General features: G+C 35.4%; 1 protein-coding gene across 4 annotated transcripts in view; it reads left to right on the top strand.

Moving 5' to 3' along the window:
• LOC132697851 (regulating synaptic membrane exocytosis protein 1) overlaps positions 1–16,753 on the top strand; it is a 91,572-nt gene that overhangs the window by 28,184 nt on the left and 46,635 nt on the right. For all 4 annotated transcript variants that reach the window (XM_060663550.1, XM_060663548.1, XM_060663549.1 and 1 more), the window contains one exon: positions 4,231–4,348. In XM_060663550.1, the coding sequence (XP_060519533.1) occupies positions 4,231–4,348 (118 nt within the window). The remainder of the gene's footprint in view (positions 1–4,230; positions 4,349–16,753) is intronic.

Here is a 16,753-nt window from a genome sequence, read left to right as displayed (position 1 = left end):
ACCCACATTTCAAAAGCTTTTTTAAGGTAGTCTCTGTGCGAGTCCATAAAACAAGATCGAAAGTATACGCGTTTGGCAACGAAACTCATATATCGGCAACGGTTGGTTCTAGGGGACCCTCATTGGTACACAAATGATCAAAGTCGAAAAAAAAAAAAATTGTTTTTCAATGTCTATTCTCTGTTCCTCCGCGTCTGTTCTCTGTTCGCAGTCGACGCTCCATAAAAACGCGAACAACTTCTGAACGGTTTGAGTGAGGGAGCTGAAGTTTTGCTCCTCTTAAACTGGCTACAAGACACATAAGACACATAGGAAATGTTTGGTCCCTAAGTTGGGGGGGGGGGGGTATATACGATCGAAAAAATTCTTGACCCAAACGACTCCCAAGGTCCGAATCAAAATCCTTTATTGTTGATGTTCTTTTGAAAACGTACAGGGTGCGTCGGTAATTTGCAAAAAACTGAAAATTGGGCATCCTTTATAACGATAATTCACTAAAACTAGAACTGTCGTCAGTTTCTGTCACACGTATGGGTAGCTAAAACTTTTGAATTTAAAGTTTTCACATATTGTACAGGGTGTTCGGGATATTCTGTGCTATATTCAAAAACGTCATAGGTGACTCAAATATGTTGCTATCGTTTTCAAATTTAGCAAGGAAAAAATTGCCCGTAGTCACATCTAAACAGTAGAAATTAATCACAATCAAATATCACCAAATAAAAAAAAAATTTCTTTGAATATTTTGGCTTACAAAACTATTCAATCGATTTTTTCGATTATATACAGGGTTTTTCAGTTATGGGCGAAAATCTAAAAGAAATTGTATTTTTCGGGAATAAATTATTAACCTTAAATCAAAATTCGTCAAAAATATGGCTAATCGGACCAAACGCTGTTATATGCCCCATCAAGAACTATAATTTTTGTATTTACAGTTTCCGTTTATGACATGCGCTGAAAAAATCCAAATGAAAATCACCATTTCTCGCCCTAAATCTAAACACGATGACGTTATTTACTATTATCACGTACTGCATGGTTTCAGAAACCGAGTATTTTCTTGAAAACCACTTACTCTATTGAAAAAAATCTCTCTATATCGAGCATTGTTTGAATTATTTATAGGGTGTGTCGTTTATGAGCAAAAAATGTAAAACATCCTAAAACTTTCCGTTTTGTGGAAAAATTATTTCGGAAAAATTAAAAACTGCTAAAGATGAACAGTATCATAAACTATGTCGAGCGAGAGTTCAGGTTTCGCCAATTATACAGGGCCCGCGAGATATTTGAAAAAATATCATTTGACAACGCTGCGAATATTTAACTAAGTTTGCCGTAACTTTCAAGTTCGGCGAGACTTGAAAGACACTTTATAGAGGGTGTGCGCACAATGAAATTACATCAATTTTCCGAAAGTTACATAATGGTTCGCATGAGCACGATAGAAAAACCATGCGTTCCTCTAACACAAGAAACCACCTTTTATTTTGGAAATGTAAAAGCAATCTTGTTTTAACAATTGTCCCAGATATTTAATCCTCTTGACTCTTTCAAGTTTACTTTGGAAGATCCACAGTTCTGCATGTACATTCGTTTTTTTTTAGTTATAGCCATAAGTTTGGTCTTTTTGATATTAAGTTGTTTATTATTACCCCATTTCTTTTTATTCCTTCTTCGATAGTATCTAAAGCTTTTTGCAATATAGTTTCCCAGTATAAATTGAAAAGCAATGGAGACAGTGACATAATTCTGAGACCTATTGTGCACATTTCGTTCTCGCGAGTAGTACGTCAAAGGGTGTTCTGAGACGGGATATGCATTTTCGGTGGAAACCTGTTACCCGCAAATTGTCTCGAATAAAAAGAAACTGATTATCCCACCTCACTGAACACGGAATAATGATTTCCGATTTGCTCAGCTCGGCGAGCAGGCCTGCAAAAATATCACCCCCTTCACGTTGCCGTGACAAGTAAACGCGGAGGATTTCTACGGTAACCCTCGCAGTTTTTACGAAACTTTCCACGTCCCGGGTCATCCCAAACACACACAAAGAGATCCGTTTGTTATTCCTGGCTCGACTGGCAAAGAATCCCGACGACGAATTGCGTTATCGCTTCGAGGGGTCCGCCAGGCACGGAAACTTTTTTGCTTTGGTTTTTTTTTTTTAAAAGCGATTCGGAACGCTAAAAATATCTCAAATAAGCAATTTCGATTATAAAATATATACTGAAGTATTCTAACTATTTTAGCGTTCTTAGGGATACCTAGGTCATATATTTTAAGACGAATATGTCGAGTTTAATAATAATAACAATAATGATAATGTCGTTATTTTCGAACATAAATTTTACAAATGAATAGCGAGAAGTAAGTAAACAAATGTTCAAAAAATGGCAGATGAGTTCAGATGAGAAACTCACAGGAGTAACTCCCTGATCCACTTAACCAGGTAGGAAATTAGTTAATCTATAAACTTAACTCAGGCCAAAAAGTTTAATATAATTTTGATATTTTCGTTTAAAGTTGGAGACAGAGAATGCCTGGAATGCACCTGGAAGTGCGTTAAAAAGTCGGGCATTGTTAAAGATAAAACTACGCTCAAACATTGCCATACTATGAAATGATGGAGTGATCTTTCTCCTAAATATTGAAATTATGCACATGTGTTCTGCATACAATGCGTCTGTATAAGTACGTAGGGCATTTGAAGTTTATAATTTTATAAAAAAAAAGCAAGCAGAATGTAATTTTCTCCTCCTCTCCATGCTAAGCCACCCTATTTCAAAGAGTTTGTGTGAAATTGGTTGGTGCTTCCTTACTCCATGAATAAGTCTAAGACTTGAATTTTGAATTAAGTGAATTTTCTTTTATCACAACCGTTTAAATTGTGTAAACAACATCACAGTAATTGAACACCTCGAAGGAGGACCAAAAAGAATTTTGTATGTCAAAAAGAAGCAATTTCGGGGTTTTCCCTCCTGGAGGGACGCATTGTTTCTTGATCCTGCTCCTGCTTTTGCAAAATCGATGTAATTTTATAGTGCATACACAAACTTTGGTAAATACAAAAGTTTGTACAAATAATGGCGATTTTCAATGATATTTTTCTCAATACCTCGAGCACCCTGATACCTGAAACCCTCTGTCGACACCGTTTAAACCAAATTATCCCACGTTTTATTGTTCTTCATTTACAGACAATAATTTACTCGCGACAACTAACATTTTCAGGGTTTTTTAGATTTTTTTCCCATAATGGACACACCCTATAGTTTAAAGACCCCGTATATAATCGAAAAAATGCTTGAAATAAATCCGGAAATGGACATCTGCACGCCCGCCAAATCTGAAGTTAAAAACTGCGAATTTAAGGCACCTATCATATTTTATAATATACACGAAATATACAGGATAGGTCAATAATCTTTATAGAGGGAACCCAATTAACATTAATACCGAACACACCCTGTACATTTTTGAAAATGGTAAAGGAAAAAGGTTTATAGCACCAGATCTTGTGTACCTACTGGTTCAAGAATTCTTTCGGTCGCGTATACCGTTGTTGAGATTTTTTTTCTCGAACCCCTGTAATTAAATCTTTAAAAATACTTCCCGACCAACTAGCAAGCACGAAAGTTATGCCTTATCTGCAAAGCAACGATGAACGGATAACGACAGACAAAAAGTTTTTTTTTTCGACGCTGATCTTATCTGTAGCAATGGGTGTTCCCTAGGACCAACCAAGATATGAGTTTCGATGCCAAACCCGTATACTTTCGATTTCGATTCGATTTCATCGATTTTTGCAATAGTAACTAGATCGAATTATTAAAAGCTTTCCGCTCTGATGAGATATCAATTACAATTTTTTTCTCACAACTTGTGGGGTTACGATGGTCACAACGTAGTAATTTCTGTTCAATTTACCTCGAACGCTTCTGATCCACTTATTCCGTGTTATTGTTTCTCTTCGAGGCTGGAAAGTCGACGCAATCCGTCAGGACAAAAACGTGTTCCCCCGTCACTCGTGAAACTTTTCCGGTTGCCAAGCTAGTACGATTTCATCGATTCTTTCGAAAGCAACGAAGTATCCACTTGATTGGTTTATTGACTGACGTAACGGCTCCGTGGTGGATTTGAAGGAGATATAATTAGCACCTTTAGACAAAGCCTCTAATGTCTCCGAACTATTGACCAGATTCGAATTAAGTCCCTTTGTTGTTTCAGATGGTGACGGCGGAAGCTGGGACTCCGAACCCGGCTTCGGAAGCGCCGGATGGGGGCACCACCTTCGGCAAGCTTAGACAGACCTTGTCTTCGTCGCTACTCACCGCTCAAGATAAAGGTAACTCGATAATTGTTCCGGAGCCCTCGTAAAAATGATAATAATAATAATAATAAACCGTCTTTATTGAAGATCAAAATATTACGATATAAATAACCACAAGAACAACAGCACCAACACCATAATCGTCAACAAAATACATACCCGTATATACTTCGTAGATAGAAGAAATAGACGCACATCATAAACTCATACGCTTTTGCTAGATACTGGCAGCCTAATAAACAACATTAACGCTTTTTTGAAGGACTTTATTGTCGGCAGGAACGTTAAAGCATAAATATTTTAAATGCGTTCTAGCGAAAAGTTCTCTGCAAAATTACCGAAGTGTGTCTAGAAACGCAATATCTTAAACAATGGCGGGTGTCTCGATTAAGAATACCATTTCTTCTGCCAAGTTTATCAAACAAGTACGACGGGGTCCTATTGGAGTTTAGTAAAAAAACAAAAGTGGCTAACTAAACTTTATATCGGTACTCCAGCTTGAGCCAAGCCGAATCAGAAAGGCACTGTGAAATATGGTCATACTTTCTGAGATTGCAAGTGTATATAACTAACCAAAACTAACACATCACAGTGTTTAAGTTTGACTTCTTTGATGAAAAAAGATGCAATAAGCAGTAGCTTTTATCCCGAAAAATTTCAGTTTAGCTAGGAGAAGGAAATGAGCCAAGGTGTCGAACGCTATTTTATAGTCTAAGAGTATGAGACAATCATCAATAACATGAAGCAAGGCAGAAGGAGTGCTGTGAAGAGATCGAAAATCAGATTGATTGTGTGGGAGGATTTTGTTATCGCATAGGAACTGACCAAGTTGTTTAGTTGCAATTCTTTCAATAATCATAATGATAAATAATAAATAAATCATTCGGGTCAAATTAGAAGTTCCTCAAAAGACGAAACTGGTCGCTGGTTACTGCGCTCGCCTTCATTCTTCCCGGCTCATAAATTATTCGCCCAGATCCCGAGGGAATTGCGGGCCCAGCGCGAACGCCGCAATTGAACAATAATAACCTATTAATTCCAGGGTTATGGTCGACTTTATTACGGCCACGGATATAGTTTACGACGCGTGTCATAATTTTTGTGGGACGCTTCCGACGGAAGATATTTCATCACGGTAGATTCGATCAACAAGTCGTAATGCTTCGAGACATGCCGTTAGCAACAGCGTTCCGTATTAGTCCTATACTCTCGAACTATGGAGAGTTTCGATAGATACAGATAAATACAGCCCAGGGACGCTGTAGCGTTGCTACTTTGGGAGAAAGGCTCTGATGCTGAAATAGTTTTGAAGAAAAACGCCATAATTATCACATAACTGTTTGCTCATCTGGTTAGTTATTCCTGCTTATGTTCTGTCGGCTCCGAAAAAACTGTTATATTAATATCGTATTTAATATACAGGGTAACTTATAAGTAACTTATTGCACATTAATTGACAATACTTTCGTTTACAAGTTTTACGTCGCGGAAATCCCCTGATCAAGTGGTTTACAGCTGTATTTTAAGTACTTTGAGTCATCTATTCGAGAGTTAGTGTTGTAGCTATCAGTATCGTTTAGAGGAGTAAATTTACTGTATTGGTATATATTTGTTTTTAATTAATAATTTGCAAATAATCTTTCTAGGCGAACTCTATATCAAAGGTTTAACTTTTTTTAATTTATTTTTTGCATTAGTCAAGAATCAAATCGCTATTTCAAAAAAAAATTTAGACCAAAATATGCCTTTTTCGTAGTGAGGTCGTTCCTGCATGATATGGGGTGCAATTTCTATGTACGCACGAAAAGACCCTTTTTTCATCCGTAAGGGTGGCCGTGGTCAAGGAACAGGAGGTTTAAAATATATTTATTAATTATTAATTAATAAATTGATTTTATAATTAAATTAATAATTAAAATCAATTATTAATTATTATATTTAATATAATATTTTACCAGATCACGTGGTACCTTATATAGTCTAGATTGGAGAGGAATTCATTTTTATGCATGATAATGCTAAGCCGCACACCGCGTGTATCATGTAGGATTACATTACAGCAGTCGGTTTTCGAGTTATGGAGTGGCCAGTATGCAGTCCCGACATTAATCCAATCGAATGTTTGTGGGATGAGCTAAAACGGAGAATTCGAGTGAGGCAGAAGTAGAGTGGCTTAACATTCCGCAAGAAAAAATAGCGAACTTGATTAAATTTATGCCTAATCGAGTAAAAGATGTCAGGGCAAGAGGGATCCATTAATAAAAAATTAGTGTTGAGTTGCTAATTGTCAATAACCATATTTGTTTTTAGTAATATAAAAAAGTTAATTTATTATTATAGTATTAAAGCATATTAAATTGTCTTTCAAACAACTTTTTTTTTTCTAATCAGTAGTTTCTAAACAAAAATGAATGAATGAATGAAAATGAAGTCAAAACTTCACAATGGTTCGATTTGTTTGCACACAAGCTTTGTATTTTCTAGATTCCTATTGCGTTCCGTTCCTCTTTATAGAAAAGACCCCTTGATTCAGGGCTGTGGGTGTCCCTCTGCCGCCATATTGTCCAAAAAAATAGTCCAAAGACGCCGATCTCATTGCCAGACGCCGGCTGAATTCGCAGAATAAATTTCATACCGTCAGTCCCTCATTTAAAATTCATTCCGTTTTAATGCCGCCGACAACAAACGGATATCCGGTGCATCCAATTTACTTAACAAAGCCTTTTGAATTTCGTCGGGATCGGTTTATTGATACCCCACGTTTTGCTTAACGGACGGAAGGTTTTTTTTTTCGGATTCCTCCTGAGTCGGTTTTTGTTAAGTCGAACTTGCTAACGAATCGTTAATACAAAATTGCGTCCCCTAAAACATCGCGAATGGAAATGAAACCTTTCCAAACCGGACGTAGTGTTTTTGAGGAGAATGAAAACCGACTATTACTAGGTTTCATTTTTTTTTCATCCGAACAAAAGAACAACAAAAAATTAACTACCGTTTTGACAGCTTAGTGAATAGATGTAGTTCTTGTTACACAAAATCGGAAACTTCAGTAAAATCAAAGGACGTATGTAGTAGACAGATTTATTTTATTTCTTTATTTTACCTTTTTGAAAAATCCATCAATCAGCATCGCCATTTTTCAATTTACCGATGTTCTCCCTGAAATTTTTGAGAAAAAAAAAGGTACCTAGCCTAGAGATTTGAGTAAGACGTTTGATTAATAGTATACGAGGCAAAACATTAAATTGGATAAAATTATACTTTTGAAATCTTCTTGATGTGCCATATCCGCATGTTAGCAATCATGTTGGCTATCAATACTTTATTTACCGCTGTCCTATAGAGCGTATTAGTTGATTGTCCGAACCACTGTCGTAGGTTTGTTCAGCCAAGGTGTGCTTGTTTTTCCTGTGCCTCATCTTCCCTCGATCTTTATTATTTATTTTTTTTATTTGAACAACCTGCAGACATTTTTTTGAATACGAATCTCGAAGAACTCTAATAAATAAAACCGAAAACCAAAGAAAATTAATACTTAGCATCAGTAAAACGAAATGAGTAATGATTATATAGAGTTCAATAATAATAACCGTGAGTTTATAGAGAATATTCTATATCGCATATTCGGGGATTTTGCTTCTGACATTATACAGAGCTTTTGTTCACAATTCAGTGAAGAAATTACAGTACTCCTGCAGAAGTAGCTTTAAGAAATTCCAAGTAATTACTCTGTATGTATAAAATTTATATTCAAAACAAATTGAGAAAGGACCCACTGCCTAGAACTATATTCATTCGATGAATACATTGATTTTCCGGCCGATTTAACCCTTTGCACTCGTATATGTATCCTTTTGCGAGTACACTGTGCTCGGACTATTATTTTATCTACTGGGACTTTTTTATATTGTTTTTTTTTTTATTTAAAAAATCGCTTTATAAATACATATTTTTTTAAATATTTTATTAATATTTTCATACTTGCAACCATTATTATTAATTAAATTCATGCACAATATAAAAAAAGCGAAGCAGTCACCAATGTGTAATCCAGGCTTTCGGGTGCAAGAGTCACAAATTTATCTAGTTTCCCGCCTGCTGCCTTTATATAAAAAATATGCATTGACACTAGACGTTTCAAGTCCCCAGAAAAACAACTTTCACCACCATTTTAAAGACTTCTTCGGGACACAGTATGACGTGTCTGTGCGGTCAACATATAAATTTATTGTAATTGATAGCTGCATTTGGCTTATTTACAACTTGTAAGTTACCTCCACGCTTCTGTTGATAGGCTGTGTTCCTGAAATATCCCACGAAGTAAGTGTGGTGACGACCCTTTTATTTATTTTTTTATTTATTTTCTGCAATTCTGAAATTGGCAAGCTCGTATTGTATCTATCGGTGTAAAAATGATATAATCTTCATCATGGGTTATTGTTTAATAATTTTTGACACAGATGTAATACGATCCTTGTGCTTATAGGTACATCAGGTCTCACTAAATCTTTCTATGTCAACCGTCCTCAGTACGACAAAATTGAATAAACATATCCGGTGTTAGCATCTGCCATTACCTACATAAATTCGTATCCCCCATTTCGTAGGCTTGTTAGGATTGTAAGTAAGTGTTTACCCTTAAATCCAACAACAGATTCGTCCACCAATGTCTCCGTTGATGAAACAAGATGTTCTTTGAATTGCTTGTCCAAATAATCTAAATAGTGACTGAATTTCTGAGTTCGAGCCCTAACATGCAAGTGTCACCCAAAAAAGGTATTTTGGAATTAGAATGTTGTGACCAAAATTCTTGGAAATTAGATAAGATTATCGCACCCGTATTTAGGACTACCTAAATAAGGGACAACCTCTTCCATGCTAATTTATGTTTTGCCTAGTTATTTGTTTGTTCGACTATTTTTAATATTAGCTGATCGGTTAAAAAGAGCTTGAAAAATTTTTCACTTTTTTTTCGAAATATGCATCGAAAAAATACACCGAACTTTACCCAATCGTGTTATAAAACTGAATAATATTCAAAATGCAAAAATGGTGCACATGGGACCTGAAGTTTTCGAAATATATACATCAACAGACATAAAATAAACAGTTTCGAGGGCATGTATAAAATAAATATCATGCTATCTTTTATTTTTACGTAAACCTGTCCGCAACGAAAGTCGAAAAAATGAGCTTAGGGGATGACAGACCGGCCAATCTGCTGTAATGCTAAGACATGGCGTGCCGACGTACGCGCGGTAACGAGGTAAACGTCAAAACGTTCACGTCAAAGCAGAGAATACTAGGGAACGCCCTTGATTTGACTTTTTTTTCGGCTCGCCGAAATCAACCGTCGTGAATTTAACGGCCCATAAATCCCCGCCGTCGAAATTTACCGACGTTTTCCATTTGCGACGAATAAACTGCCAGCTATCTCTTCCCGTAAACACGAATCTTGTATTATTAAGTACGTCTGACTTTCTATACGGACTTCCGGGAACCAAAGCCGTTCCCGGATTACGACCCATTTACTTTTGAACTATGTCTGGCGCTGCTCGACAAAAGAACCTGTCTTTTCTTTCCTACTTCGTTAGCGTATTCTTTGTCGAAATCTCGAAAGAGCGGACGGCATAATGTTGCGGGCCGAATTTTGCGTCGGAAATGTGATTTTTTCGTCCAAGACGAAAGCACCCTTTCATCTCAACACAACGCCGCAGGATACGACACACATTTTATTTCCAATCGCACAGACGCTGACGAGACCGCGACACGGTTGGTCAAACTATTGAAATAAACCTAACAAACGAATTAAGTAGGCCGTGAACCTTCACGAAACAAGAGATTGAAGTCGTCTTGTTATCATGGAAACGTCAACAATAATTTTGTAACGTTTGTTGTCAGTGTCATTTCTAGAATGTTTTATTTATATAGTTTTCAGCGTAAAAAATTAGAGGGTTTTTTTTTAAGAAATTGGCTTTTGACAAAATTCAAAATGCAAGAAGCGCAAGTTTTGAGACTAATTTTATGCCAAGCAAATTACTTTAAAAGGCAATTCTACATTGTTTTGAGTCATATTAAAAAAAAACACCCAAAAAAGTATGTTTGTAATTTATTAAGCAATATGTTACACTTTTAGTATAATCTAGGGACGCTATGGATACTATGTATTAAAGTCACATGTTGTAGTGTTACGTGTAAGACACAATCTTGCTTACATCCGCTCCATTTTATCAAAATCATTTTTAAAGAACTTACCGGGTGGGCAAAAAAAAAACAGAGAAAAATGTTTTCCGTTATAAGTTTTGACCTACTGATACATAAATTTGTTTTCTTTTTTTTTTAATGGAGCGATAGTGTAACTTAAGTTTTAGCATTTCAATAGTGAAAGGTATTGTCATCAATTTTGGGTTATCATGTTCTTTTGACACTAACTATAAATCAAAATCTTAAAAGTTTGTTTTATTTCATTTCTTTCAAACGAAAATATTTAAATATTTTTAAAAGTTAATTTCTTAATTGTTGTGACTTTTGGGACACCCTCTGTTTTTTAATTACTTAAATATGATTATTTCAAAATGTTTGTACATTTTGTGTAGTGTTATTAATCCGTTTTCGTAATTTAATTAAGAACTGTTTGTAAATATGATGTTCGTAATAATTTTTTCTTTTTATTGTAGTGTTTTTATTAATATTAAGTAAAATTTATAGGCACCTAGGGTTTCCCTGGGCCACTGTACGCCATTAAAATCCAAACGAATGCGTCGTCTACATGGTTTGTCCGTTTACATATTTTTTTTTACACATAAACACGTACCATTGAAATTTTGTTATTACAACGATGGCGATGGAAAATAGGAATTTCTTTGAAAATACTTCTTAAACGATATCGGCTTATGTATCAAGGTGATACATCGGTGAAAGAATTAGCAAAAATATTAGTAAATTAAAACGAAATCTGTCTAATTATTTTGTCGGTATATTAAAATATTAATGAGTGATTGGTTTCCAGTGTATAGTCTAAGAGCTAGGAGCCTTTTTTTGACGTGTTTGAGGCACTATGAATATTTGAATAATATTTATTTAATGATATTTTAAATACAAAACCGCAAACCTGGCTGGACGAATGCCAGGATAAATCAAAACTTATATTTTTAAACCACAGAATTTTTTAGTTCAAAAAATATTTTTGGGGCACTTTAAAATTTGATGCTTTTTGAATTAATATTCGAAAAGTGAAAAAATCAATAAGCCAAGTTATTTTGGTGAGTTTTTACCTGTGCCAGGTGTTTACAAAGTCATATATCTGAATAATCGAAAATATGTGTTTGAGGCAAAAATTTTTATGTAGAAATTATTAGATTAGAATATGGATTGTCTTGATACATTACCTGCTAATCAACTAGCCTCATTAAATTTGCTTGCAGAATTGTTGTAATATTTTTTCATCAATGCAAGAAAATTATTACGACAGTGAGTATGGTATCCATCTTCTAAGTTAGAACTCGTTGGTAAAACAATGTCGTTGTACTTCAACTTATGTTTTTTCCGGATTTCTAACACTTCGTGAGTTTTTTTAAAGAAGTTTCATTAAAACCAATCACTTTATCCTTTTTTTTTACAAAAAACACACCTGAACTTTTCAACAGCCATAATAAATTCAATTTTAATTACACGCGTTGAACAAATATTATTTCACAACAAAATATTCACAATTGAGAATAACTACTTCAATATTTTTTTGACAACAGCTGCTGCTGAACAGCATAGGGAACGTAAGTCACGTGCTCTTGCCAGAGCCAATGACAACGCAGCAACTTACAACGCAGAGAGTAGCCGATATACGGTCTCTCTCACGCTTGAACCTCCGCATAGCGCTTCTCACTCGCACTTACGTGTAATATTCGCGATCACCTGGCGGGTGGAATATTCCAGCCAAATTACCTGTCATTTTGAAAATATTTATTTTAGATAATAAAGAATATGCAGTTCAAATTTCGATTTGCCTCAAACACATATTTTCGATTATTCAGATATATGACTTTGTAAACACCTGGCGCAGGTAAAAACTCACCAAAATAACTTGGCTTATTGATTTTTTCACTTTTCAAATATTAATTCAAAAAATATCAAAATTTGAAAGTGAAAAATATTTTTTGAACTAAAAAATTCTGGGGTTTAAAAATATAAGGGTTGATTTATCCTGGCATTCGTCCAGCCAGGTTTGCGGTTTTGTATTTAAAATATCATTAAATAAATATTCAAATATTCATAGTGGCTCAAACAAGTAAAAAAAAGGCTCCTAGCTCTCCTACTAGTACTTTCATCTGTGGTTATGTATGTCGATTCAATCGATATTTCAAATTCGTGGTGAATATGTAGGAACGAATACGTACGAATTGTCTTTGAGATCATTCGCCGGTTAAAATCGAAAATAATGAAAATATTAAATTAAAAAATAGTGGGAAGTATTTCCATTTTAGGCGTTGCCATTAACGTCTGATTATCGAATTTTTTTAAACAAAGCGACATTTGTTATTTAAAAGGAAGTTTCCTGGTCTATCTGAATTTCGTGTTTTTTTTTCATCGTTATTGTATAATGAATTTTTTATCCATATCGTTGTGTCCAAATACAAATGATGTAGATGCATATTATAATTTACATGATAGCTTTACGTATAAAACGTACCCTTTGTGATCCCTATACATAGCGCTAGCTTTTTTAAAGTGTGTCCTAATCATTTTAAATTCAAGTAGACGAAGATCAACACAACGTTTTTTCTTCTTCACCTTTACTCTGGAGCATTTTCTCATAGATTACATGCACAGTATCTGTTTTGGCAGTAATACGAACGCTCTTAGTGTAGAAATTTTGCATAGAATCAGCTTTCAAATTTAATCAACTTCAACGAAGATAATGGCACGCTTCTTAGTATGCTTCGTTGGGTAAAATGATCAAATTAAAATGGAACCTGAATAATTATTTTGTCGGTATATTAAAAATTAATGAGTGATTGGTTTACAGTATATTATATCTATGGTTATTAGTATATATTTGCCTCCATTCGATCGATTTTTGAAATTCGTATTGAATATGTAGGAACGAATTGTGTTTGAGATAATTCGCTGACTAAAGTGGTTTCGCGTTTTCGAGAAATTTTCAAATGCAACGTGTGTGTATGCAGTAAGCAAAACTGACTGCTCGATAATTTCGGTTTAAGTTTACGACCTTCCCCGATTTCATGGCAGACAATCGCACGATGCTTTTACGACAACGATATTAAGGAGAGGCAGGTGCATTTCAAATCGTACGTACACGCTCGTTGTTTGGAAAATTGGGACCCGGGAATCTCTAATCCCCGAACAAATAATATCTCGTATCGCGCACGCCATTTTTGTTCCGGTCGGGTTGGGTTACGGTCCCTCCGGAATCAAACAATAACGCGTCCGTCCGACATGTTCACATAAATTTTAGTACGGGCGGTTTCAGATTATCGCTGAAAGTTCATCAATTACGGTGATCAGTGTTTTAACCTCTTCTTCTTATTATTCCTGCGGTAAGTCCAAAGACTTGTGTTTACTGGGTAATATTTAATCTTATTTGTGACTCTGATGACCAGCTATCTTGCTTGTGGTTTTCTATTTGATCTTTTCCCTCGGGTTTTCCATCTCTTGCGATCTTTGCTAATCTGTGCTCTTCCATTCGCGTTACGTGTTGATATCAATTTCTTCTTACTTGTCCCCATCTTACTACATCTTGAATATTACATTGTTGCCGTTTCTTACATGGTCTCGTCTAGCATGCATGTCTACGCATCTTAATGTTTTCATTACAGTTGTTCATAGCGCTTGTTTCTATGGCATACGTAAATATTGGTCTTATACATGTTTTATAGATTCTTGTTTTCGTTTCTATTCCTAATGTACCTGCTGTGGCTGCTGCTTTCCTTACTTGGTATATCGTCTCTTGGTAAATATCTCGGTGGCAAGTATCTTGATGACATTACTTGCTTTGTGATTGTCCCTTCTATCTCCAGCTTACATCTTATTGGTCCCTTGGATATTGTTAGACATTCAATTTTCTCTCCTGATATTGCCATATGGTATTTGTAGACTGTCTTCGCTATTAGATATCAGTACCGCGTAATAGAATCCTGATATTTGTGTCTCCTATTTTGTATCCTGTTAGTCTTTTTACTTTTTCTCTCATTTTGTTAAATAGAAACGGACTTAAGCTATCTCTTTGTCTTATTCCTGTATTTACCTTTATTTCTTATACCTTTCCCTCAGCTTTTATTGTAGTAGAACCGTTGTAATTGAGTTATTCTACGATTCTCATTAATTTAGGAGATACATTTTTTGCTTTAAGTAAGTATACTATGTCATTAAGTCGTATTTTATCAAACTGTTTTGTCAGGTCCACGAAACACATGAAGATAGGGTTTTTGTATTCTTTTTCACTAACTGGCGAATTATAAAGATGGCATCTGTTGTTGATCTGTTCGTTCTAAAACCTTGCTGTTCTTCGCATATCGGAATTGTTGCTGTTAGTTCTTCTGCTATGATTTTGGTGAAAATTTTCGATATCGAAATCTGTTCAGAAGGCGTAAGAATTAGCCAAAAATTAAAATTTGACGTAACTTCCTTTACGTTAATAGTTAACATTGAGTAGGCAGTTTGGAGTTTGTTCTGTGCAGAAAGCCTGTGTAGCCAGGTCAAGCCAGTCTTCCTCAGTGCATGGCACTTTTAGTCTTTCTCTAACCAAGACCCTTAACGGGCACGTCAATATTTCTTACTTGGAGGCAAGCCAAGTGTTTAAAAACGAGGACTTGTTTGTTGATTTTTGGTTTCATCGGACATTAACCGGTCTAATCGCTTGGGACGTCGGTTTTTTTCTCATTAATTTAAAACTCGTTCTCGTTTAACTCTTTCAGGTACCGAACATTTACATAAAAAACCCTAGCAGTACAAAGAAAAAACGTATTCCAAAAATAAATATTTTATACATTTTTCTAACAGAAGATACATCAAAACAAACACAGATAAATTTCAAACAATTAGACCTATTGTTATAAACAAAATATGGTGGTTTAATATCAACACCACAGTACCTGAACTTTAAAAAATACTAATTATGGTAATTCTGAAAACAAGTTCCTTCAATTTTGTTTTGTTTGTACTAATGAGACATATATAAACACTATATATAATAAAAACTTAAATTATAATAGTATAATATGCAACAAGTGCGGTAAACGGCATTTGTCTCGCGAGTTTATTTGACACGAGCGGAGCGAGTGTTTAATAAACGAGTGAGTTAAAAAGTTTACAGAACGTGTTGCATACTATACTTTTTCTTTTTTGGGTACATTTTCGCAAAATACATTCACTGACATGACTGTCAGAATTGACAAACGTCAAAATTCAAAGCGTGGGAAATATCTCCGAAAACATCCGATTGCTCCCAAACGCGTGCGGTAAAATCCCGGAAATGTCCGAAGTGGCTCGGATTCGTGGGAAACGAAACTGACGCGGTAAAGCGGCGCTTCCCGCACGCTAGATCGGTGCGTTATTAGGTATTTTACAGACGGGAGTAGAAAAATGTATTTACCGACTAGTCCACTAGATTTAGTAGTGTATAATGTAGTATAGTGTATAATGTAGTATTTAAATTGTCTGATATATTACATAACATAGTTTTTAGATACATTTTTGCAAAATAACACCAATCAAGTCACTGACATGACCGTCAAAATTGACAAATGTCAAAATTGAAATAGTGCGGTAAAATCTCCGAAAACATCCGATTGCTCCCAAGCCCGTGCGGTGAAATCGCGGAAATGTCCGAAGTGGCTCAGATCCCTGGGAAACGATACTGACGTGGTAAAGTGACGCTTTCCGCATGCTCAATCGGTGTGTAATTAGGTATTTTACCGTTAGTTTTTCGGTACATTTTCGCAAAACAACACGACTACATTCACTGACATGACTGTCAGAATTGACAAACGTCAAAATTCAAGGGGTGGGAAATATCTCCGAAAACATCCGATTGCTCCCAAACCCGTGCGGTAAAATCCCGAAAATGTCCGAAATGGCTCGGATCCGTGGGAAACGAAACTGACGTGGTACAGTGACGCTTGCTAGATCGGTGTGAAATTAGGTATTTTACAGACAGGAGTAGAAATTTTTCATTGTCAACTGGGGGGATTTTTCTAATAATTTATTTGCATTTACAAGCGCTTAGTCGATAAAGAAGAAAATATTCATTTGTGACTTTCTCTATCCATACCATGTGTAGCCATAAGCTGATCAAATTTATCTACAAAAATCATGTTCTTATTATAATCCCTGCGTGCCATCTTTTTCCTTTCTTTTCACCTCAGTGCTTGAAGGCGGATTGTCCTAATTTGATTTCTAAAATAC

The sequence above is a fragment of the Cylas formicarius genome, unplaced genomic scaffold (assembly GCF_029955315.1).
Source record: "Cylas formicarius isolate icCylForm1 unplaced genomic scaffold, icCylForm1.1 PGA_scaffold_2__14_contigs__length_35257938, whole genome shotgun sequence".
Taxonomy (NCBI): domain Eukaryota; kingdom Metazoa; phylum Arthropoda; class Insecta; order Coleoptera; family Brentidae; genus Cylas; species Cylas formicarius.
Note: the sequence above shows the minus strand (reverse complement) of the source record. Positions and strands in the feature narration are given on the sequence as shown.